This window comes from Podarcis erhardii, assembly GCF_964252035.2.
Source record: "Podarcis erhardii genome assembly, chromosome: 3".
NCBI classification, from domain to species: domain Eukaryota; kingdom Metazoa; phylum Chordata; class Lepidosauria; order Squamata; family Lacertidae; genus Podarcis; species Podarcis erhardii.
In genome coordinates this window covers 17790792-17816085 of record NC_138507.1, presented here as the reverse complement: position 1 = coordinate 17816085, position 25294 = coordinate 17790792, and the positions used below count along the sequence as shown (strand labels likewise).

Below are 25294 nucleotides of genomic sequence, written 5' to 3'. Positions count from 1 at the left end.
TGAGTGGTTTACAAGGATACAATACAAAAAGTAAAAATCAGTTAAAACTATAAAATCAAACCTCAGTTAAAAATGCCTGCTGGAATGGCAGTCTCCACAGTAGGGGCTGAAAGTTCAACAGGGAGGGGGCCTGTCTGATCTCGAATGGAAGGGAGGTCCATAAAACCTGCACCCACAATATTAAATGCATGGTCCCTGGTGTTTATGAGCGGTGCTTCTGAGCCACAGGGGACAACCAATAGTGACTCCCCCAAAGACCCCAGCAATTGGACAGGGATATAAGGGATCGGGCGGTCCCTGAGGTAATCCTGGACCCAAGTTGTTAAGTGACTTGAAAATTAATACAAGGACCTTGAATCTGGCTCGGTAGTGTATGGGCAGCCAGTACAAACTTTTGAGGAACAGTTATGGGCTGGCGATAGACTTTCCCCATCAAAAGTCTAGTCACAGCCTTTTGCGCCACATCCAGACCAGGCCCAAGGATAACCCCACATAGAACACATTGCAATAACTGAGTACTGAGGTTCTTACATGGGGCAGAATTCAAGAGTGGTATCTCCCACCACAGCATTCTTGTTTTGCTTGCAAACCCAGTCTAAGATCCCAGACGTGTAGGGGCATGTTCTGTGATTTGGTCCATGAAAAGTTCTAAAAAAGACCGTCATATTGCATAACCTTGAAGTGTGAAGATATCTGGTATCAACAGTACCACCATCCAAGTGGGCAGAAACAACTTACCACACGTTCGGTAATTGGATCGACAAAGAAAAGTTGCTTTCGATCATTGCTGCAGATGCAGTGCACCTCAAGAAGGGGTGCAGATATGATGTACCTCAACAAAAGAAGAATACGCTTATGAGCCATCAGCACAATCCACAGCCAGTTCTACAGGAAACCACAGTAGAGCTATAAAGACTGACTGAAGAGACTAGTTAATTTCACACCAGCATTTAGTTCTGCTCATTCCGGATCTCTCCCTGTGTCCTTGCTCATTAAGGTTGTGTCTCTTTACGTAGATCTGTCGGTTGAGCTTTTACAAAGCTTACGGAGGGTGAAGGAGAAGAGAGTTTAAGAAATGCCCAGAAGAGCAAAATGCCAAGGGATCCTCAACTGCTCTGCAGTCTTAGTTTCAGCCGTTCGGCCAAAGGAAGGGGGCTATCAGCCCAGGCGGCAGCCTCACTTGCCTGAAGAGGAGAGGTTTGACAAAGCTTAGATTCTGAGAGTGTCAGAGAATTGTGAATGTGTGCAATAGGAAGCTCTTCCACTGGTAAATTAATGGCAGGCCCTTTAGGAGAGTTCTCTCCTGGCACAACTTCAGCCACCAATTCATGGCTGCTCCTTTTGTCCCTACACTTGTCCTTCAGCTGAACCACGCGACCCTTCCTTCGCCACTTAGGGCTTCTGTGAGCTTTCTTTCTACCTTTCACATTTTCACCATCACTGTCTTCACTGGAGTAAATCTTTTGGCACACACTCTTCTTCAGTGAGCTTTTATGAGTGGCCAGCATGGGCTTTCCCCTCATCCGACAGCTATCTAGGACTTCCATTGACTTGCGAGACAATCTTGGTGACTTGTTTCCCAAGTAAGTTGGTTTTCGTGTTCCGGCGCCCAGAGACAGCAAAGTTCCCGGACTGGTGAGGTTATCTGACGCCCGGGTTGGATTTTCATAGTTTTTGAGCAAGTTTGGCAAGCCAAATCCCCGCAGATATTTTCCTGGTAATATGCTTTCAACTTCCTGAGCACTGTCATTTAGCTGAGCTGAAGGAGATGGAGCTTTTCCCTCAAGGCTAGATGTAACATTGATTTGTTCTACCATTTGCAAAGAGTTTAACAGAGACATATCTGAAAGGCTGGGAGAAGCTTCCAAAGCAGAAGGCTTCAGAATTGCCCGCTCTTGTGAAGATAAATCATTTTGACCTTTATGAAGGTCAATTTTGGAGACAGAGCACTCCTCACTCCCTGGTAGATTTGGATCATATCGCACAGAATTCAAAGACGGGGGGATGATTTCAGCTGTTTTGCAGTGCAGTGAAGAGTGTTGATTCGGAAAATTGCTACTCGCATCTGACTCGGATTCCAAACAAGCAATATTAACCCGCTTTGGAGAAACGCTGAAGGATGTTCCTTCCCAGTCAATGTCACTCAACTGCAGATGGGCAATTTGGGAAGATACACGCAAGTTTTCAGGTTGCGAGCTCAGAGAACCGTCAGGAATGCAATTATACTCTGTATTTTGCAAAGTAGTCACAAGCAAGGTAGATGGTGGGTTTTGACTTTGTGTGACTGCAGTAGGAAAATGTGCAGTGACAGGTAGGCCCTGAAATTTAGAGCCTTTTTCTGTGACTGTTTGAAAACCAGAAACAGTTGTAAATGGAGGCTTAGGATCTTTGCCGGAAAAGGTTTCCTCATCAGATCGCATGTTCAGCCGAGAAAGAAGATCTGCAATTTCGCTGTCCCCAGCTAAGCATTCTCTCTCTTTAGGTTTCTTCTTCTTACCTAAAATAACCAGACAAAACAAAGTCACCTTGTAAAAATGAGGCTTTGTTCCTTGTGATGAAGTTAACAGAAGCAATCTGTGATTTAAAGGGCAGTTAAGCAAGGGCTGGGGAAAGTGACTGAGAATCTGCTTACATTATAATGCTTCGCTGACTAAGATGCATACATCTCAGGAGGATAATGGGCAATTTCACAAAACGAAAGGAGCGCGGTGTCTATTTAATCAACAGCAAAACCCGATGCTTCAGATTTACCTTTGTTCCTTTCCTTGCATATTTCCAACTTCTCCATATGGTACTGGGCAACCACTTCTGGATACGCAGCCTCAAATAATGACGCCTCTTCTGTTGTTATTAAAAAGGGTTCTGCAGGCTGATCGTCTGCTGTAGTGTAATGATCTGGAGCAATGAATCCAGAGCATGGAAACAAAATACTATCAGATAGAAATGGGCAGGTTCAGGGCTGCAGAAAAGATAACTCTGTTCTCATTTAGGAACTGTGCAATCCAAGGGAGTAGCAAATGAACTGTCAATTCCTAAGCCCTGTGGGTTGTTGTTTTTTTAGGAGGAGGGTTGTTTCCAGTCCCCCCCTCCCCAGTCTCCACATTGCTCCCCGCCCCCAATTGCTCCTCCCATGAATATCTAAGAGAGGGGAAAAATGCCAGGAGGGGATGCAATCTGCTCCAAAAAGTGTCATCACCAGGGTAGGACTTTCAGGCAAGAAGTCACGGATGGCCTTCTGTTGCCCAGTAAAAACACATATGTTCTCCCAGGCTTTTGGAGGGCTTGGTTGACTCTGCTTTGGCGTTTTCATTCCATAGCATCATAAAATTATAGAGGGGCAAGGGACCCCCAAGGGTCATCCAGTCCAACCCCCTGCAATGTAGTATGTATGCATTTATTACTGCTCTGCTACTCATATAGACATTTATATGCATCCAGGGTCTAGGGTGGCAAGCACATATATTAACTGTGTGTGTGTGTGTGTGTGTGCGCGCGCGCGCATGCGTGTGTTAGTTAAAAATAAATCTAAAAACATTCTCCCAACCAGCGATCACTAGACACACAGGGCCATTCCATCTTTTATTTTTAACATTCCAGTACTGCTAAAGTTAGTTTCTTATCACATCATCCTTGTCTTCCTTCCTTCCTTCAAGGTGGTAAGGAAACTTTTCATTAAACCAGCATTTAAAGCAGCATTGTATGATAAGCCCAAAGAACACAGAAAAAAACAGCACCAACCTGGCTTTTGCCACTCTATTTCAAAGCAAGGAATGCCATTTTTAGTCCGGGTCTTGATTATCCTGTAAAATAAAGATAAAAATGAGGGGGAATTAAAATACAGGAATCCCTGTGGATCCACATGTGTGAGTGAACAAAAACAGAATTGGCTGGGTTGCCAAGATTCAAAACGCAGGGCTTGCGCAAGAGAGCCCCAGTAGCAGAGTATGAAACGCACAAAAGTTAAGTAGCAGTATAGCGTTAGGAATATAGGTTGTTAGATTTTTCTTATCCCATTTCAACTACACACAGCAACTGACCTCTTTCTACCCCTCTTGCAATTAGCAGCCCACACAATGTTAAGCAAGTTTAAAATGCTTTACTTACAGATTCAGATGCAATTGTGCCATGCAGCAGCAACAATAATAAAGGCAAAATACTCTTTGGTAGAAAATACAGAATATGATTCCAAAAGCGCTGTAACCTTGTGAGCAAAGTCACACACGTTCATCCCATTACATGATGTGGAGAGAGGGAGAGGGAGAGGGAGAGAGAGAGAGAGAGAAAGAAAGAAAGAAAGAAAGAAAGAAAGAAAGAAAGAAAGAAAGAAAGAAAGAAAGAAAGGCTTTACTTCCTCCCTCTTGTGGCATGACCTGGCTGAATCTATTTGTGGTCCTTTACCCTTTCATACACTAACTAGCACTGCGCTTGCTGGTTATATTTGGCTGCAATATTCCACAAAAAGCAAAAACATAAACCATTTTAAAATAGAAGAATGCAAACAGAAAAATGCCCAAGCAGTTAAAAGTTTGCATGAAATTCAGAATTTAAGTTACTTTAAAAAAAAAGGGGGGGGGGTGTTTCAATCTTCTGTGAATCCAGTGCTTATTTAAGAAAAGAACAGAAAAAGCTAACTGACTATTATTTAGGAAATATGAGAATGGCATTAAAATAAATAAAAACTTAAAAAACCCACCACTTATGGGGCTAATCTTCCACGTGGCTGCAATATGTAAAAGAATACAACAATCCCACCATTTATGTGGGGGTTATGTTCTGGGGATTTTACACTACATCAGAAATACAGGACTGATTTAAACCCCCATGTATAAAACCCCCCATATATTTTCCACTTCCACAAGGCTATCAGGAATACAGATTTTCTCCAGCAACAGATATGAAAAGAAACAGGGGGTGAGAATTCCTCCAACTACCAAATTAAATTACCGTTGTGCCTGCAGTTGCTGTGGGTCAAAATGGCCAGACTTCCTTCTGTTCATGTCATAGTATGTGAGGAGGATGCACAATTTCTCACAAGCGTAATGCTTGGACCAGTCCATTTTCTCAAAAGCAAATTTCTGTAAGTGTGAGAAAAGCTCTAAACATGTGTCCTCTAAAACTGGTGCCACAGTATTGTTGGCGAAAACCTTTTCAAGTGCCGTGTATGAAACAGTTTAGTTGCCATTAGCACATGAGAGAGGCTCAGTTAGTTTCCGAGCACAATTCAAAGTGTTGGTGCTGACCTTTAAAGCGCTAAACGGCCTCGGCCCACTGTACCTGAAGGAGCGTCTCCACCCCCATTGTTCAGCCCGGACACTGAAGTCCAGAGCCGAGGGCCTTCTGGTGGTTCCCTCACTGCGAGAAGAGAGGTTACAGGGAACCAGGCAGATGGCCTTCTCAGTAATGGCACCCGCCATCAGATGTCAAGGAAATAAACAACTATCTGACTTTTAGAAGACATCTGAAGGCAGCCGTGTTTAGGGAAGTTTTTAATCTTTGATGTTTTATTGCATTTTTATATTCTGTTGGGAGCCGCTCAGGGGAAACCCAGCCAGATTGGTGGGCTATATATAATTTATTATTATTATTATTATTACCAAAAGCCCACCATTATCATGAAAGAAAGTCCTGAGCACAAGAGCATGCTCCGTGCTTGTGATTCCCACCAGCTGCCTCCAACAATGGAGGTAGAATATATCCCTTGTGGCCATTGATAGCCTGTTCCTCCATGAATCTGTTGAAAGTCACCCAGAGTACTTCATTTTCTAAAACTGCTTAATTTGAGTGCTCAGATACAGACACAATTAATCGACATTGCAATAATTCCTATTTTTTTGTGCTTACTTTCCGTAATTTTTCTATAAAGATTCTTCTAACCAACAAAATGGCAACTACACATCATTACTAGCTGGGCTAAATGCTAATGCATACAATCGGTTTAACCATCAAAATCGACAATCTGTACCTGAAAGGACAATAAATTTGGCCTCCGGCACCCATTTAACTTCATCGGTTTATCTTTGCTGATTAGGTACTCTTGGATAACCTTGGCAGGAAAAAAAAAGAACAAGTGAAAAGGAGGCTTCTGGATAAGAAGATTCCAGGAAGTATTCATCTTCAAATTTTCAAATCGGGTCTAATTACCTCAGGAAATGGAAATCCTTTGCATGCTTTAGCCTTCCTGTGAATAAAAATGCATACATTAGGAAGAGGTTAGAAATGTGAAGTGTGAAAAGGAGCTGCCTTCAGAGCTGTAACCCTAATGCGAAAGGGCAGGAGAGGTGAAGCGACAGGCAGCTGAGCTAAAGCAGTCTGGATTCTGGACTCGGAAATAGTTTCCTTGTTTCTGCAGTTTATTCAAAAGGTGGCTTGAAATATACAGCATGCTATTTACTGAAAGAGAAGTACTTGAAAATGATTCATAGATGGTGCTTAATTCTGAGCAAAAAGGTAGAAGGACCCCTGACCATTAGGTCCAGTCATGGCCGACTCTGGGGTTGCGGCGCTCATCTCGCTTTATTGGCCGAGGGAGCCAGCATACAGCTTCTGGGTCATGTGGCCAGCATGACTAAGCCGCTTCTGGTGAACCAGAGCAGCGCATGGAAACACCGTTTACCTTCCCACCGGAGCGGTACCTATTTATCTACTTGCACTTTGATGTGCTTTCGAACTGCTAGGTTGGCAAGAGCAGGGACTGAGCAATGGGAGCTCACCCCGTCGCGGGGATTCAAACCGCCGACCTTCTGATTGGCAAGTCCTAGGCTCTGTGGTTTAACCCACAGCGCCACCCGCATCACCTTAACTCTGAGTAGGTTGGCTAATATTTACAAAACAGAATCAGATAAGTGTTGGAAGTGTAAAGAAGTGGAGGGAACATTCTTCCCCATGTGGTGGACATGTAAAAATGTAAAATGGTTCTGGGAACTGATTTATAATGAAATGGAAAAGAAAAAAAATGTTCAAAACGACTTACCCCCCCCCCAAAAAAAACAGAGTCCTTTTTGTTGGGGACTGAAATTCCCTGGTCTCAGAAAAGATTATTTATGTATGCAACAACTGTGACCCGTGCTTTGTTAGCCCCCAAATGGAAAGTGAGTGAGATCCTACCTAAAGAGAACTGGCAATTTAAGTTGACAGAATATGCACAACTTGCAGATTTAACATATAGAATAAGAGAGCAAGAAGAACATATGTTTAAAGAAGAGTGGAAAACATTTTTTGAATATATGGAAAATAACTGTATACAGTTGAAAACGCTGGCAGCATTAAGATAAATTCAACAGAGTAAATAATTTTTGAAGGATGTAAATGTGGAAAACTGATTTGAATGGTTATAGTAAAATATGCAGAGCTGCATGATATGTAAAATGAACCACAGAAAGAGAAGAAGGGATGTCATTTTAAAGTTTGTAAAATATCTATTTGAAATTGTAAAACAGAAAATTTAATAAAAAATATTATTATTATTATTAAAAAAAACCCAAAAAACCAGAGGCACCTTTTCCTCATTTGGGTAACGAACAAGGTAGTGTAGAGGTGAATTCTTACTACATAAAAACACCAACAAAATATGAAATTAAAGAACCAAAATAAGGTATCCATTTATCTGTTTGCCTAGTGAGGCTGAGCGAAAACGCAAGCACCGAAAAAATCCCTTTATAATGTCTGCGGCTGTGAAGGTGAAAAAAGAGCTGAGTGAATGGTCTTGTAAGGTAATAAAAGCATTCTGGGAAATAATATGAGATGAAAAAAATGTTTAAATTAACTTTTGTAAAAAAAAACCAAGAGGCTTTTTTTTTTTTTACTAGGAATTATAGGTGTGAATATTCCAAGGGAGCAGAGAAGACTTTTTATGTGCAACAGCCACTTTTTATGCAACAACAGCCACACGGATGCTACTAGCCCAGAGATGGAAAGAAGACAAGGTCCCTATCAGAGAAGAATGGCAAGTTAAACCTTTGGACTACGCCGAAATGGCAAAACTGACCAGAAAGCTCAGGAACCAAGAAGACCAAAACTTTAATAAAGAATGGGAGAAATTCATAATTTATCTTGGAGACCACTGTAAGCAGATAAAAACATTAGCAGGATTGCAATAACACTTGTAAGGTAGCAAGTATTACGGTGAGAATAGAGTGATATAAAATATGGACTATGGAAAAATATGCGGTAGAAAAGGTTAACAATAGGACCCACGGAGGGGAAGGTGGAAGTCCAGAGATTTGGAGGAATTTCTAACTGTGGATTGTACAGTTGGATTGTTATATCTTTATGCAGTGGTACCTCGGGTTACATACGCTTCACGTTACATATGCTTCAGGTTACAGACTCCGCTAACCCAGAAATATTACCTCAGGTTAAGAACTTTGCTTCAGGATGAGAACAGAAATTGTGCTCTGACGGCATGGCAACAACAGGAGGCCCCATTAGCTAAAGTGGTCTTCAGGTTAAGAACAGTTTCAGGTTAAGAACGGACCTCCACAACGAATTAAATACTTAACCTGAGGTACCACTGTATTTGTAAAATCGAATGAAAATTATTTAAAGAAAAGAAAGAAAAGGAGCTGAGTGAAAAGGCAAGTGCCACACCACTGAGTGTACGTTTGTGGCGTCCTGCCATAGACAACTCCTGGGGCCCTCCCAAAGTTGACGGGCATTGCCAATCAATTGGTGCGCATGCGCCGCATCTTGTGACCAATGACACGGGGGAGGACATTCCTAACTCACCCCCCCAACAAATTTAATTCATGTTGGCATCCTTGCCTCCTGCTAAAGCACCTGAAAGTTCCAAAACAGAGCTCTGCACAGGTGTAGAACCCACCTGTGGGACTGCACAGGTGAGACCCCCCAGAGAACTGGCGTCCTTTTCCTGAAGCAATTCGGGGAAACGCACATCGAAGCACACCTACTTTTTAATGCCATTCTCCACTGTGCTGACTCGCCGGTCTTGCTCGGAGGAGTGCCAGTCACAAGGGCAGCAGAATTCCGCATCGTGGGGTTCACAGCATGCTGCGCTGCCGCAGAGACGACACCCGGCGCTCTCATGATCTTTATAAGCTCCTGCAAGAAAATGGTGATGACGGTTGTAATGGAGATTTAATAGAGTTGCGTCAACAGGGAAGATGCGGGAGAAAAAAAGTTAACACAAGGACCCACAAAAGAGAGGAGGGAAGTCCATGGGAATTTATGGAATTCTCTTTGTGTTTTGGGCGCTTGGGGATTGTTTGTAAATTTGTAATAAATTTATGAAAATGGAAAGGAGAGTGCAGGCTTCTTAAAATGGAGAGGTGTGTCCCATAAAGTTCTGAATGAGGTATAATTGCACAAGTAGCTGAAGCATTTCTGTAGGTTTCATTCTATCTGTAAACAGCTTTGAGGTTTTTTTCTTACAGTCAAGGGTATATACATTTTATGAAACAAAACAAAACAAAACAAAGCAATAAAACTAACAAAACAAAAATAAAATGCCAGGTACTGTATAGGGGTTTGTTTGGTTGCTGTGTTGGCTTGGCTTAGCTTGTTGTTCAAACCCAAACTCATGGTTTGGCTCCATCCAGGCAAACCACATGGTGTAACCAATGTCTGTTCTACAGTTTGCAGCTTGTGGAAGAGCTAAATGACAAACCCAGGTTTGGACAACACACTAACCCAAACCATGGCTTTTCCTCCTGGCACCACAACAGCAGAACGACCAGAAAGAAGCTAAGCTTCCCCAAACCCGTCTCTTGATAGCCTGCATGCTCGCACTAAACTATGGTTTGGTTTAGTGCAGGCATAGGCAAACTTGGACCTCCAGATGTTTTGGGACTACAACTCCCATCATCCCCAGCTAACAGGACCAGTGGTCAGGGATGGTGGGAGTTGTAGTCCCAAAACATCTGGAGGGCCGAGTTTGCCTATGCCTGGTTTAGCATGTCACGCGAACCAGAACTTTGGAGTTATCCATGGTGAGAGAAAGCAGGATATAGATTATTATTACAATAATAACAAACAACATGCCACTTCTGCTACACAACGTTCCTTCGGGGAGAGGCTGATTATAATTTTCTGTAGAGAGAAAAGGATTTGGTTATCACTCACTTTTCATGGACTGGTGCTGGCTCAATCCAGTCTCCTTTTAAGAAAACTTTTAATGCTACTGCACACCTGTTTAAAGGGAGGCCACTGTGCGCTGCACTTCTAAAGTCACAGGCCGACTCACCTGGATGATGACACACGGCGCAATGAATCACCTTGTTTACTGCTAGGGCTGGGATGTCATCATCTTGGTAGTGGTCTTTCCAGTGCGCAAATCTAAAATAATATTTAAAGGATGAAAGTACACCAGTGCTAGACATGTAGAACATTTGCTCAGAGGCACCTGCTGCTGAAGCAAGTAGGACTACAGTGGTGCCCCGCAAGACGAATGCCTCGCAAGACGGAAAACCCGCTAGACGAAAGGGTTTTCCGTTTTGGAGGTGCTTCGCAAAACGAATTTCCTATGGGCTTGCTTCGCAAGACAAAAATGTCTTGCGAGTTCCTGCGGTTTTTTTCCCCTCCCCCCTTTTTCTAATCCGCTAAGCCGCTTATCAGCTGATCTGCTAAGCCGATAAAAGCTGCTAAAAGCCGCTAAGCCGCTAATAGTGCTAATCCGCTAAGCTGTCAATGGGCTTGCTTCGCAAGACGAAAAAACCGCTAGACGAAGAGAATCACGGAACGGATTCTTTTCGTCTTGCGAGGCACCACTGTATTCCAGTATGTCGGGAGATCAACCTAGAAACTGCTGTGAACTCTGGTGACAAAGACTGATGTATAAATGAGTACAGTGGTACCTCGGGTTAAGTACTTACCGTATTTTTCCCTCTATAACACGCAGATTTTTTCACCTAAAAAGGAAGGGGAAATGTCTGTGCGTGTTATAGAGCGAATGTGTGGTCCCTGGAGCCGAAAAATCAGGCAAAAATCAAATCGCGGCACTGCACGCTGCACGGAGAAGCGAAACCTGAAAAGAGGAAGCGGCTGCTTTCCTGCATTCTGCCTCAGGGTCTTACTGCCCACCCTCCTCTGTTTCGTTGCTGTGTTTGCTAAAACGGAACAAAGAGCAGGGAAAGCCCCTCCCCTCCAGGCAAGCAGAGGGGAATTCCTCTCTGTGCTGCTGGGGGAGAGGGAGAGAGAGGGGGGAAGGGAGAGAGAGAGGGGGGAGGGGAGGGAGAGAGAGGGGGAAGGGAGAGAGAGAGGGGGAGGGAGGGAGGGAGGGGGAGAGAGAGAGAGAGAGAGAGAGAGAGAGAGAGAGAGAGATGGCTGGCTTGGGTGGGGGGAAACTTTTGCCTTTCTTTCCTCCCTCCCGTTAAATCCCTCTCCTGCATTCTTAGCCAGCTGCTTCTCTGCACACCCCTCTCATGTCCCTTCTTTGTTTTTCCTTCGCTCCCCACTTAAAATGTGGTTACAAAGCATAGATCCACATGGATCCTCAGGATCTTTGCATTGGGTCACCCCAAATTCACCATCAGATCACATAGCATGTCCATGGCTACAGCCTGCCCCCCCCCAAATGATGCACCCACTGTTGCCTGGGGCTGCAATGGTGCAAAAATGTGGTTACAAAGCATGGATCCACAGGGATTCTCAGGCTCTTTGCATTGGGTCACCCCAAATTCACCATCAGATCACATAGCATGTCCATGGCTACAGCCTGCACCAAAAAAATCACGCACCCACTGTTGCCTGGGGCTGCAATGGTGCAAAAGGATCCACAGGAATTCTCAGGATTTTTGCATTGGGTCACCCCAAATTCACCATCAGATCACATGTCTGTGGCCACAGCATGAAGCCCAAAAATGATACATCCACTGTTTCATTCAGAATGTTTTTTCCCTTGTTTTCCTCCTCTAAAAACGATGTGCGTGTTATGGTCAGGTGCGTGTTATAGAGCGAAAAATACGGTAATTTGTTCCAGAGGTCCGTTCTTAACCTGAAACTGTTCTTAACCTGAAGCACCACTTTAGCTAATGGGGCCTCCTGCTGCTGGCGTGCCGCTGCCACACAATTTCTGTTCTTATCCTGAAGCAAAGTTCTTAACCCGAGGTACTATTTCTGGGTTAGCGGAGTGTAACCTGAAGCGTCTGTAACCCAAGGTACCACTGTACACTCATTGAAATCAGTGGGCTAGTTCACTGATTTCAATAAGTCTACTTGAAGTATGACTAATGTTGGATGTCATCCGTAGCAGGGAAATGTATCTGAAAACTCATGCAGGGTTTATAGGATGCTAATTTTCACTAAGCAACTGTATGACGCACATTGCTCACACAAATGTACAGCTGACAATTTGTAATTTCTAGCCTACAAGATAAGATAAAATATACCTTTGCAGTAAGCTCTCTCCCCTCACAGTCTTAATCAGCTTTAAAGCCTGTTCTTTTCCAACTCCAGGAACTCCCTTTAAGAGACAAGAGAATAGCACACACATTGACGTAGCAATTTACAGCAGCATTTTGAGCACTGCAGTGCGAATACGAAACTTTTCCCGCAGTATCTTTCATACAAACTGTTAAATCATCAGCGTGGCAGGTGGTTGAAATGACAGTGATGGTCTAAACAACAAATGACTGAATGAACAAAATGCCTGTACAGTGGTACCTCGGGTTAAGTACTTAATTCGTTCCGGAGGTCCGTACTTAACCTGAAACTGTTCTTAACCTGAAGCACCACTTTAGCTAATGGGGCCTCCCGCTGCCGCCGGAGCACGATTTCTGTTCTCATCCTGAGGCAAAGTTCTTAACCTGAAGCACTATTTCTGGGTTAGCGGAGTCTGTAACCTGTAGCGTATGTAACCTGAGGTACCACTGTACACATTTTTAAAAATGCAATGGGCAGCTTTGACATTTATCTGCTGCAGCAGACAAAATGTGGTCAACATGGAAAGGAGTGACTAATAACATTCACGTTGGTTTGACCTGTAGCAAATTATGTGTGAAGCTCCTCCGTCTGGTTGGGATGTTGTAAAGTTGGAGCAGATGATCCCCAATGTCCCTTTCCAACTCCCCAATGCTACGCAAAGTTAAAATGGGGGGGGGGTGGAAGGTCAAGTGTGAAACAAATACTAAAGAGAATCAAAAGGCAAACATCCTCTGACAAAAGCACACTGATTACTGGAGAGATGCATTGCTCACAAACAGTGCAATCAGTTACAGCCTGACAGGGTCAGGGAAGGTGACTATTATGAGAATGTGCAAAGAATTATTATAAACAAAGCCTTATTTTTTTGGTTTTGTAAAATCAATACGTTAAAGGATGCTCTCTCTCTCTCCCTCAATCTCTCTTTCAAACAAGTGTCAGATGGAAGAGCTTTGAATTGCTTTACCCAACTTTCTGGAAGAAACAGATTTAAAAGCTTCACAAATCAGATTGTTAAAGCACGCCCGAGATCTTGCAGTAAAACATGGGTTTGCTGCTGGAAAACTCAAAAAACAGATTGACTGAAACGGAAGGAAGGGCAAGTAGCTGGCTGGATGAAGAGGATGATATTTTGAAATTGAAAGCTGGCAGGAAAACACTGGAAGATTTTGTTCAGACAGCTGCATCACCTGTAGGGAGGTCGCGGAAGTCAAAGGAGACAGAAATGTTTGCAGCAGGAGTATGCCTGCATTGAAATAGTGGCATTGCAAAAGCGTTCACACAGTATAGCTCATTTAAATCTCTAGATAGAATTAGTAGCTTGTGCTTTGCCTGTAGGTACATGACCGAAGCAGAGTAGTTTGACTGCGATTATCGCTGTTTTCAAGCTGTCAGAGAGCAATGGAAAATTAAAATATTCATGTGGCCAGGAAGAACAATTAGGGAATTATAGAATGGGCTGCAATTCACCCAATGTGACTTATTTGTTCAGCTGGGTATAGGCTCAGTCACTTTCCTGCTTTATAAATTCTTTTTCCAGCAAGCATATACTCCCATTCAATGCTGGTATGATTCACAAACAAGAGCCGAGCCCTTTTAGCCCCAACTATAGACAGCAAAAGTTACGCAGTCCAAAGAACTGCTTGTGCCAAAGGAACAAACAGGCAAATTTGTTCTGAATCCAAATGTACATGCCCTGGCTTCAAATGTTAAGCCCTATATGCCACCAAAATGGTCTCCCTTGGGAGGTTCCGGACTCTCCTTCCTTGGAGGTTCTTAAGCATAGTTTGGATGGCTATCTGCCATGGATGCTTTAGCTGAGATTCCTGCACTGCAGAGGGCTGGACTAAATGACCCTTCGGGTCCCTTCCAACACTACAATTCTATGAAAATATCCTTATTGACTAGTGCTCGTCTGTTGGCTGGATCAAGAGTCCCTATGAATGTCTCTTGGGATAACCCAGCTGGAGGAAGTGGAGGGGGAAAGTTTTTCGTGGATTCCTCCTTCTGCCTACAGCTCACCGAGAAGCTGCTCCAGAGGGCTGGAGGACCCCACAAAAGAGTACGGGAGACGATATGGTGGACTGCAGATTGAACCAGAGAAAATCAACTTCCTTCCTCTCTCCAGCAAGAGGCTCCAATGCATCTCGGTCTGTTCCATGAATGGAAGGAGTCCTTTTATTCACAAAAGGGGCACTTCAGGATCCACCCCCATTTCCCCGCCTTTAAGAACAAAAGATGGGTTGGGAATCTCATTTCTCAACACTACGTTTACTTGGATGCTAGTCTCAAGTATTTCAGCAGAGCCTTAGAGCTTAGGATCAGGGCCTTGGAAAAGCATGGGGGAAGGGAAATAAATCTATTAGGAAACACCGACTAGGAACCAGCATATGAAGACAGCTGACAGCATATGAAGACAGTGTCATGTCCGGGGAAGGTTACGAGCTAATGCAAAAAGATCAGCTGTTCACTCCAGAATGTCAACATTTTTGTTTGTTTGTTTGTTTGTTTTGTTACCTTAGGAAGATAATCACAACCGAGTAGAACTGCTAATCCAATCAGTGATTCTCTGTTGCAGCCCAGTGTCTTCTCAATAGCTAACATTGAATAGCAGTCGATGTGCGGGTCCTGCAAAAGAACACAGTCAGATGGCGACACCCTCTGGCATTGGGAAGACAGGCAAACTAATGCCAGTGTACTGGAAAAAAAGCAAAGATCATCAGTGTCGAAGCAGTGATTCTTCAACATCAACTTCATTGGACTGGTCATGTTGTTCTGATGCCTGATAATCGTCTTCCAAAGCAACTACTCTATTCCAAACTCAAAAATGGAAAGTGTAATGCCGGTAGACAACAAAAGAGGTTTAAAGACGCTCTCAAGGCAAATCTTTAAAAATGTAGTGTAACACCAACAACTGGGAATCACTGGCCCGTGAGCGCTCCAATTGGAGAACAGCCGTCACCAAAGGTGTCATGGAATTTGAAGAAGCATGAACTCAGGACGAAAGGGAGAAATGAACTAAGAAGAAGGCACCTTTGGTAAACCCTCACTGTGATAAACTCCCGCCTGGAAACCTATGTCCCCACTGTGGAAGGATGTGCAGATCCAGAACTGGCCTCCACAGTCACTTACGGACACACTTTTACAACAATCATAAAAAATACCTTACTCACCTATGAGTGGTCGCTGAAGGAGAAAGAAGATCACAAAGCAGGAAGAAATGTCGTTAACATAGTTTATTCAGTGAGCACTGAGGAAACACCCCTGCTACTACCAGCAGAAAGAAACATTCCTCCAATGGCTCTGAGAACCTCCAAGGTGAAGGATGAACTGGCAAACTATGGTTTGCTGAGAGCCAGGGGGGAAATCAGAGCTTATGAGAGGAGGGAGTTGCAGTAACTAAGATTTCTCAAGGATTGTTGAAGTTAGTGCACTTCTGACTTAACACATCAAATGAAATATAAATAGATAGGCAAACTCATATGCCCCTTGAATTCCATGATGGAAGAAAAGTGGGAAATAAATAATGCATATAAATAAACCTATTTAAAAGAGAAACCACAGCAGGATAACTGCTAAGAGTACCAACTATAAAATACAGTTATTTGCATTTATTTCCTCGCTGCAGGGTCACCTTCACCATGTGCAAAAAGTGGCAATGAAAGAAGGGCCTTCTCAGTGGTGGCTCACCAATTATAGAACTCTTTCCCCAGAGAATTTTGCCACGTGCCAACATGGTCAGCCTTTAAGCGTCCAGCAAAAAACATTATTGTTTACCCAGGCTTTGGATCTTATTTTAATCAAACTGTGAAATGATTCTGGTCCGGTTTGGTTTTCGTCTTTTAGCTTATTTACAAAAAGAAGCTCTTTGAAACAAAGCCCCAATAAAGTACCTTTATGTTCATGGTAAAATTCCGGTAAACTGTCTGAGCACCGTAGAGGAAGGCATCACCATCATTTGTGATGCAGGCATCCACGTAGCCGTTCAAATTCAGATAAGCACACATGGCTTCTGCTTCACCCGCTGCCTGAACCCAAGGGACCCCTAAGCACTCCAACATTTCGAGGCACTAAGGAAGCAAAAAACCCAAGAGAACATGCAGTTAGACCTAAAGCAGGAATTCAGTTCTTTGCAAAATTATGCACGCTTTCATCAAATGGTCACGAGAATCGCCACAAACTTCTGAACCAACTTTCCCCCGTGCTCTGCTCCATAAACACTTCACTGAGGTGCAGATCGCTGCCCTGCAATAATTCATAAGTTCTTTAAAAGAGACAAGCCATATGAAAGCACAGCGCTATAAAATCAGAGAACATCTTCTCATGTCATTAAATCAATAGGAGGTGAAGCTCATAAACGATAGACAAGAGTCAGGACAAACCCTAAATCTTACAAACGCGTGTCTGGAGCTATAAAATTGACATGCGACGTTGAAACAATGCCTTCCCAAAAAATAAAATGAAAAATGCTTCGCGGTCAATTAAGCATAATTATTCTGCAGTTCACAAACATTAACAAATCAAACCAGACTTGGTCAAATACAATATATTATTTTAAAATATTTTTTAAAAAATTATACAAAGTAAATAGATTAAATATTATTAATAAATAAATTTATTATAAATAAATGTATGCCTGTGATTATATAAAGGTAATGGAAGCAGTATTCAGTATCCCGAACACTGAAATTCAGCCACCCATGGACACTCGCCTCTTTCAGTAGAAATTTAAAACGAGATCTCCCTGTTCCTGGCTTCCTGGATTTTCTGGATGGGCCAAAACGAGCTTCTGTCCTCTTTCGCATTGTGTCTGCTTTCAGCTCTGGGGACTCCCCCTCCATGACAAACACCAAATGGATTCCCATTAGCGTTAACAGAGAGACTCGAAAATAAAGATTCCTGCAATAGCAAGAGAGTTGAGCCACTTTTGTGGAAGGGTACCAACTATGGGATCGCTTCCCTTCTGACGGTACATCATACACCGGTCTCACGTGCTGTTTACTTATGGGTCAAGACCCGCCAGGGCTTTGGCTCAGTTGATGTCTTGCCTCCTGCTGCCTTGCTTTCCCCTGCTGCTGTTAACAAACTTTTTACTATTGGATAGTTTTGTGGTTTTCTTTTGAGATTTTTAATATCGTTCGTACTTGGTTTTAATTGTGGGTGCTTTTGTAGCTCACCCTCGGCCCATTTGGTGAAGGGTAGGATATGAGCATATGAGGGTAGGATAGACAGCATCTTAAAAAGCAGAGACATCACCTTGCTAACAAAGGTCCATATAGTTAAAGCTATGGTTTTCCCAGTAGTGATGTATGGAAGTGAGAGCTGCACCATAAAGAAGGCTGATCGCCGAAGAATTGATGCTTTTGAATTATGGTGCTGGAGGAGACTCTTGAGAGTCCCATGGACTGTAAGAAGATCAAACCTATCCATTCTTAAGGAAATCAGCCCTGAGTGCTCACTGGAAGGACAGATCGTGAAGCTGAGGCTCCAATACTTTGGCCACCTCATGAGAAGAGAAGACTCCCTGGAAAAGACCCTGATGTTGGGAAAGATTGAGGGCACAAGGAGAAGGGGATGACAGAGGACGAGATGGTTGGACAGTGTTCTCGAAGCTACCAGCATGAGTTTGACCAAACTGCGGGAGGCAGTGGAAGACAGGAGTGCCTGGCGTGCTCTGGTCCATGGGGTCATGAAAAGTTGGACACGACTAAACAACAACAGGATATGAGCATTAATAATGATGACGATGACAATGGATTTAAAGTTGGCCAAATATTTGTTAAGACAGATCAATTATATTTAACTTTTTTAAAAACAAACAAACCATGATGTACAACATTCATGCAAGATCAACAGTCACTATCTCTGTGTCCATTTTTTATGTTGCCTGTCAAACACACCCAAATACGTGAAGCAATCACTACATGTGGAAATGTGAAACTTCATAGGGAATTATGGGCTGGGAAAGGAGGCACGCAGCAAGAATTTGAGAGCCGTATTTGGAGTTCACTGGAGAAGAGGCTTCTGAGAGCGATCCATCCTTGACTATACTTCATCCTTTACACCTTATCATCAATGGCTGTGGGAGCCATGGATTCTCCGCACAACAAAAATAATTTCACCAGTAACAAGGGCTGGATCTAGACATGTCAAAGACGTGCTTCAGTTAAACGTGTTGTAAATTCATACAGGGAAATCCGGTAGGGAAAGACAGGCCTCCACATCGCCATCTGGTGTCACAGTGTTATATTGCATATATAATGCATATAAACTGATTTTTCTTAACCAATCTGGCCCAGCCCAAGATCATCCTGTCTCCCTTGCTAGGTAGCAATGAAGATAAGCAAATAAATAAATAAATATGGGATTGGTTACATTCACTGTTTTCTCCTTGTGTTTTGCTCAAGAACTGGGTGAAGAGCGGGGAGAACAGGGGAAATAAACTTCCTTCCAAGTTCTAGAAAAATATTTAAGCTTTACCTTAGATTTGGGAAAACACTAGCGAGTAAGCAAATAATTTAATAATCTGTATGCTGCTGACAATAATGTAAGACAGCAGCATTGTACGTACCTAAGGTGAGGTTTTCTGACTATCCCAACCATCTTTTTAACTGTTTGTGCTTCACACACCCAGAGACTTAAATCAACAGCCAGGGTCTTTCCTTTAAGGCTGCTGAGGGGGACGTGTTGTTTTACAGGTTCCAGGATCTGCCACAGGCTGGTCACTCCCATCGTCACAAATATTCTGGCAGTACGAGGACATCAGCTGCGGAGATCAACATAAAATATAATTGAGGTCTCTTGTGATGAAATTTAAATTACAATAAAGAAGGATTTTTAAGGAAATAAAAATTATAAAGCTGCAATCCTAAATATATTTGCATGAGTCAGCCCCATTGAACGCAACGGTACTTAAATCTGAGCACACGGGATTCTTATCGATTTGAACCTTGGTCCTAGTCCAAAACTCTAACCACTACCCCACACTGGCTCTTTCACGCGTACAGGATTGTGCCCAAGTACATTGACAAAGCACATTTTGCTACAGTGGAAAAATCCCTATTCCGTTCAGTACGAATGATTCAAATAGCATTTGATAATAAAAAATAACAAACAGCAAACGAGCAAACTTCTGAAACAACAATGGGATATTAGCTCCGCCCAAGGCATCAAGGAGAGCAGCAACAACTGGGAAAAGATAGACATAATATTTTACAAGGACAGAAAGAAACATCACAGACAGAATAATGGCCACACACAGGAAGAACAAGGATATACGTTTGAATGCTTCACCTGTAGATTTATAAATCATTTAATGTGTCATTATGAATGGAGTTTGTTAATACTGCAGTAGTTGTACAAGGGATTGCTATTTTGACTGGAGGTAATTGAAATTAATAAGATTTAATCAAACCATCAATTCTAACACGCGCGGGGGGGGGGGAGGCATTTAAATTACCTAAATTAAATAATTTGGCATTTGAATGATTGGTATTAGTAATTGTATTACAATTTGGCATTTTTATAATGAGGCTACTATTGGATTATTGTAATTGAAAATTAATAAAAATTATTATATTAAAAAAAATTGTCAGCATTCTTTTAGCAATCTCCATTTACAGCCCTTTTAAACTCTTGGTATTGCCTCCTTTCAATCTCTGAACTGCTTTTCTTAAAAAGAGCTTCTTGCTCTACATCATCTTTTCTTTTGTATTGCACATTTGTCACCCAGCCCATTCTATAAATGTAGCATAATAAACTTTAAAGCATAACTTGTGAAATCAATCTGAATTGGCTTTCACCAACTGATTTTACAGCACAACCCTATGCATGCTTAGTTAGGAGTAAGTCCCACTATATTAATTGGTGCTTGAACTCAGGGATATGTAAAGGATTGCAGCCTTCATCTGTTCCTGACCCTTCCTTGCAATAGTCCCTTCCTATTCCCGATTTCCCTTTCTGGCACTTTCCCTTTTGCCTTTGATGATGCCCATTTCCCCTTGTTATTTTTCTCACTTCACCCTTTCCCACCCTCTGATAGCAGCCTATTTATTAGTAGCCTAATTTAGGGCTCTCTTTCTCCTCTGCCTTGCTCTAAGTATCTCTGCAGTTACCCTTCTGCAAATGAAATTGTGTGGCTATTCTTCTGCATTGTGCCAGAGATAGTGTAGTTAAAAACAAGAGAACCGACCCATGTGATGCTGACACAAAACCCTATGTGAAAGGATGAAAGTTTAATATCTAATACCCCCCCCTCTTCTCTCCCTTCCAACCTCTCCCCCCCCACCTTATACTGTCTACAACATTGGTCTCTCACATTGAATAGAACTTGCCTGTAGAAAGGACTTTATGATCTGAAAACAGAGATGATGTATGCACTTTTGTGATCCAAGGAAATCTTTTAATATATATTTTTTAAGTTAACACAGCTTTGTATTTATGCACAGGATCTTAAGAGTTGAGGGAATGGGAAGAAACTAACAGTGAAATTCTATATGGGACCACGAAGAAGTTAAGCCCTACTGAGCTCAATTGAACTTATTCCTGTGAAGTCTGTGTGTATAGGACTGCAGCCTGAGACTGCAAGCGACCTTGTTATGCAAACAGTCTGAATGATTACTTCTTATATTACAGCTTTGCAGACAAAACTCTCACACACAATTAGCATCCTGTTGAAACTAGCGACAGTATGTCAGAAGATGGTTAGAACGGTGGGTCTGGCAAGCTCTTTGCCTTTCAAGAAATCGCTGCTTTTGAGAAACTCGATTATCAGGAGATCAATCGAGTACTGTGACAAACTGCACAGAGCAGGGGTTTCTTAAAACAGAAGGATAAAGCATTTAGCATGCATAGCTCAGTAATCCTTACAGCACCCTGAGTGGGGCAATCGGAAGATGAGACGCATCCATCTCTTTGAGGCAAGGTGTGAGGAATCTTTGGAACCTCCAGATGCATCTGAACTACAGCTCCCATCAGCCCCAGCAGGCATGGCCAATGGCCAGGGATTATGGGAGTTGTAGTTCAGCAACAACTGGAGGGCCAAGCGTTCCCCACAGCTGCCTTAAAACCACCCCATGGAAGTTTGTGGCTGAGCTGAGTCTTGAACTGGGAACCTCCAGCTCATTCCCTAAACTATTATGTCCAGAAGTTCCCGATTGTGGTAGCTGTGTTGATCAAAAAGCAGCAGCAGAAGAAGAAGAGTTTGGATTTGATATCCCACTTTATCATTACCCGAAGGAGTCTCAAAGCGGCTAACATTCTCCTTTCCCTTCCTCCCCCACAACAAACACTCAGTGAGGTGAGTGGGGCTGAGAGACTTCAGAGAAGTGTGACTGGCCCAAGTTCACCCAGCAGCTGCATGTGGAGGAGCGGAGACGCGAACCCGGTTCCCCAGATTACGAGTCTACCACTCTTAACCACTACACCACACTGGCTCTTAAGCAATACAGTTAAGATGTGTAGCTGTTCAAATGAAAACTTTCCCATTCGCCAGGCTTTTGGGCTTCACAGGACATTGTCACAAAGCAGCACAACATTACCTTGCCAAGCCTACAAATCAGGAGCAGCCAATGCTTCAGATGTTGTGAACTACAACTCCCATCATCCTTCACGATTGGCACTGCTGGCTTTGGGTGAAGGGAGATGTAGTCCATGTGTTTTGTTGCGTGAATAAACCACATTTTGATGCATGTGCGTAAAACACATAATATAAGAAATCATCCTAAACATTCAATACAATCTTGCAAGCAAGCCTTACCCCAGGGTCTAAGCATGAGGCCAACTTTTGGTACACTGAAACAACTGAAATTTGGTGAAAAAGGAATTCACTAGGACACCTTTGACCCAAAAAAATAGAAGCAGTGCCATCTAATGGACGGAAATGTGTATAGCATTAGAGTTACAGAAAAGCACCCCTGGCTGAAACATAGGAATTGACTGGCATCCCTCTCGCATGGCCTGCTGGGGTGTTGCTTTTAGACCAGCATGCTCACGATTCACCTGTGTGTATTGACTTCCCAAAGTAAGTGCCAATACCAATCCTTGTGGGAATCAACTTTCTACCTCTCGTTATTCATTTGGAGAACTATCCGTTTATTCCTATTCTTTGCTTCTTGCAACTTTAGCTATTAAATTTGTTTTTATTAATGGATTTTCATCATTAACATGGGTACATACGTCTCTGTTTTCAATTCACAGAGTCCTTTCAACTTGACCAAGCTGTGATTCCCAAGAGGATCTCTCCTCTTATTCCTTGACTGCTAAGCTTACTCAAGAATCTTCGGTGTGGCCATGACAAGATCTACTCAGTGGACTTGGCCAGAACCCTTAACTGGACAAAGAGATTAGCCTGGCGACTTTCATATTCTCTCTTTCTACAGAGCCCCACCCCATGAACAATAAACCATAGGCTTAGGAGGAACCCTAAGATGACATCTAGAGCAGCCCCCCATCATATAACAATAATATAAGTGCCTAGGCCTTCTTAAAAGAAAACAACAATGATACCCACATCAACGTAGAGACCGATACTGCATACAGCAGGGAGTCAACTCCATTTAGTTTCCATTGGAGAATTCCAATTGGAAATGCTGTGTAAAATGCGAGCGTGGAGACTGCAATTTTGAGGATCCATAACTGGCAGCATAATCCTATGCCTTTTACTCACAAGCAAGCCCTGCTGCCTTCAGAAGATTGCCATGTAACGCTGTGTTAACTTGTGAAGGACAACTGAGGGAAGCCCTGTTTAGGGAAGTTATTAATATTTGATGTTTTATCATGTTTTTAATATTCTGTTGGGAGCCGCCCAGAGTGCCTGGGGAAACCCAGCCAGATGGGCGGGATATTATTATTATTACAGTGGTACCTCAGGTTACATATGCTTCAGGTTACACACGCTTCAGGTTACAGACTCCCCTAACCCAGAAATAGTACCTTGGGTTAAGAACTTTGCTTCAGGATGAGAACAGAAATTGTGCTCCGGCGGCGCGGCGGCAGTGGGAGGCCCCATTAGCTAAAGTGGTGCTTCAAGTTAAGAACAGTTTCATGTTAAGTACGGACTTCCGGAACAAATTAAGTACTTAACCCGAGGTACCACTGTACTCCCAAGTACCGTAAATGCACATCGGGTCGCAGCCCAGTAGCGCGATCCAAAAAACGTTGGGCAAAAGCTTTGCCAACTTAACACACGCAAACACCCCTCCGCTCTCAGAATAGTTTCCCTGCTGCACCCGCCAAAAGAGGGTAACATCTGAGAATCACACAATTGTAGAGTTGGAAGGGACCCCCCCAGGGTCATCTAGTCCAACCCCTTGCAGTGCCATTGGTGAAGCAGACTCTAGTCCACGGCAGCTTCTTATGCCATAAAAAACCTGTTAGGGTAGGGTTACCAGATGTACCTGGTTCTCAGGGACAGTCCCCGGATTTGCAAATCTGTCCCCGGACAAATTCCATCCCTGGATTTCATTAAATGTATCCGGGAAACTTGGCATTGGCAGTCTCAGCAGCCTGGAGCCAGGCTTCAATGAAAAAAATCTGGTAACCATAGGCTAACTGGATGCAGGAGAGTTTGCGGGGGGGGGGGGAGGAAAAATGCTCATATTTTTTCAAACGCGCCTGCACGGATTTCTTCCGCCGGATTTAATACATTGCATGGTAATTCTGCCGGATTTAATACATTGCATGGTAATTCCGCTAGATTAAATACATTGCATGGTGGGGTTTGTTTGTTTTTTAAATTTAACCAAAGCTTAGTTTTAAAGCAAACTTTGATCTGTGGTGTTGACTTTTCTTTCTTATTTCTTGCTCTATTTTAAACAAACAACCTTTATAAATTTTTAATTTTTTTTAAGTGTCCCCGGATTTATTGAAAAAAATATGGTAACTCTATGTTTGGGTCTTTAAAGGTCCCGCAAGACTTTTGTTTCCTCGCTCGTTTTCTTGGCATAGCTGTCAACTTTTCCCTTTTCTTGCGAGGAATCCTATTCGGAATAAGGGAATTTCCCTGAAAAAAAGGGAAATGTTGACAGCTATGGTTCTTGGTGCGACTGACTGACCAACCAACCTCCAGAAGTCCTTTCTTTCTGACAGCAAATGTTGGACTCTCCTTCCTTGGCTGGATGGCCACCTGTCACCGATTCTTCAGCTGAGATGCCGTAATAATAATAATAATAATAATTTATTATTTATACCCTGCCCATCTGGCTGGGTTTTCCCAGCCACTCTGGGTGGCTTCCAACAAAGATTAAAAATACATTAAAATGTCGCACATTAAAAGCTTCCCTAAACAGGGCTGCCTTCAGATGTCTTCTAAAAGTCTGGTAGTTGTTGTTCTCTTTGACATCTGGTGGGAGGGTGTTCCACAGGGCAGGCGCCACTACCAAGAAGGCCCTCTGCCTGGTTCCCTGTAGCTTGGCTTCTCGCAATGAGGGAACCGCCAGAAGGCCCTCGGTGCTGGACCTCAGTGTCCGGGCAGAACGATGGGGGCGGAGACGCTCCTCCAGGTATACTGGGCTGAGGGCGTTTAGGGCTTTAAAGGTCAGCACCAACATTTTGAATTGTGCTCGGAAACATACCATGCATTGCAGGGGGCTGGACTAGATGACCCTAGGGTGTCCCGTTCCCACTCTACCTCCCTATGGCTCTAGGAAAGGTTCTTGCGAGTCGCCTTGTGGGTAAAAAGAAAGAGAGATTTCACCGAGGGGAGCCGAGCCGACTCCGTGGGCGCAGACCGATCTGGGTCCCTCAGACGACACGGCGGCGGCGTCGCGGGCCCTTCCGCGCTGAGGCGAACAACGGCACCCAAGCGCCGACGTTCGTAATTCCGCGGGCGCCAACCGCGCATGCGCGAAATTGTGACGTAAGCGGGAGGGAGGGGCCAGAGCGGCGGAATCGGACGGCCTGCCGCTGAGGGGAAGGAAGCGGC

At 43.4% G+C, this 25294-nt stretch overlaps 1 protein-coding gene across 1 annotated transcript; it reads right to left on the bottom strand.

Annotated features, from left to right (window-relative positions):
• Positions 1–992: 992 nt before the first annotated feature.
• On the bottom strand, positions 993–25217 carry GEN1 (GEN1 Holliday junction 5' flap endonuclease). Its single transcript, XM_081857571.1, has 14 exons — positions 25067–25217; positions 18944–19138; positions 17085–17271; positions 16266–16442; positions 14890–15000; positions 12342–12415; positions 10199–10290; positions 8907–9057; positions 6142–6178; positions 5963–6043; positions 4945–5075; positions 3739–3800; positions 2752–2895; positions 993–2497 (listed from the first exon to the last, which is right to left on the bottom strand). The coding sequence occupies exons 2-14, from the start codon at positions 19102–19104 to the stop codon at positions 1107–1109; spliced, it is 2799 nt and encodes a 932-aa protein (XP_081713697.1). The 5' UTR covers positions 19105–19138; positions 25067–25217; the 3' UTR covers positions 993–1106.
• Positions 25218–25294: the final 77 nt, after the last annotated feature.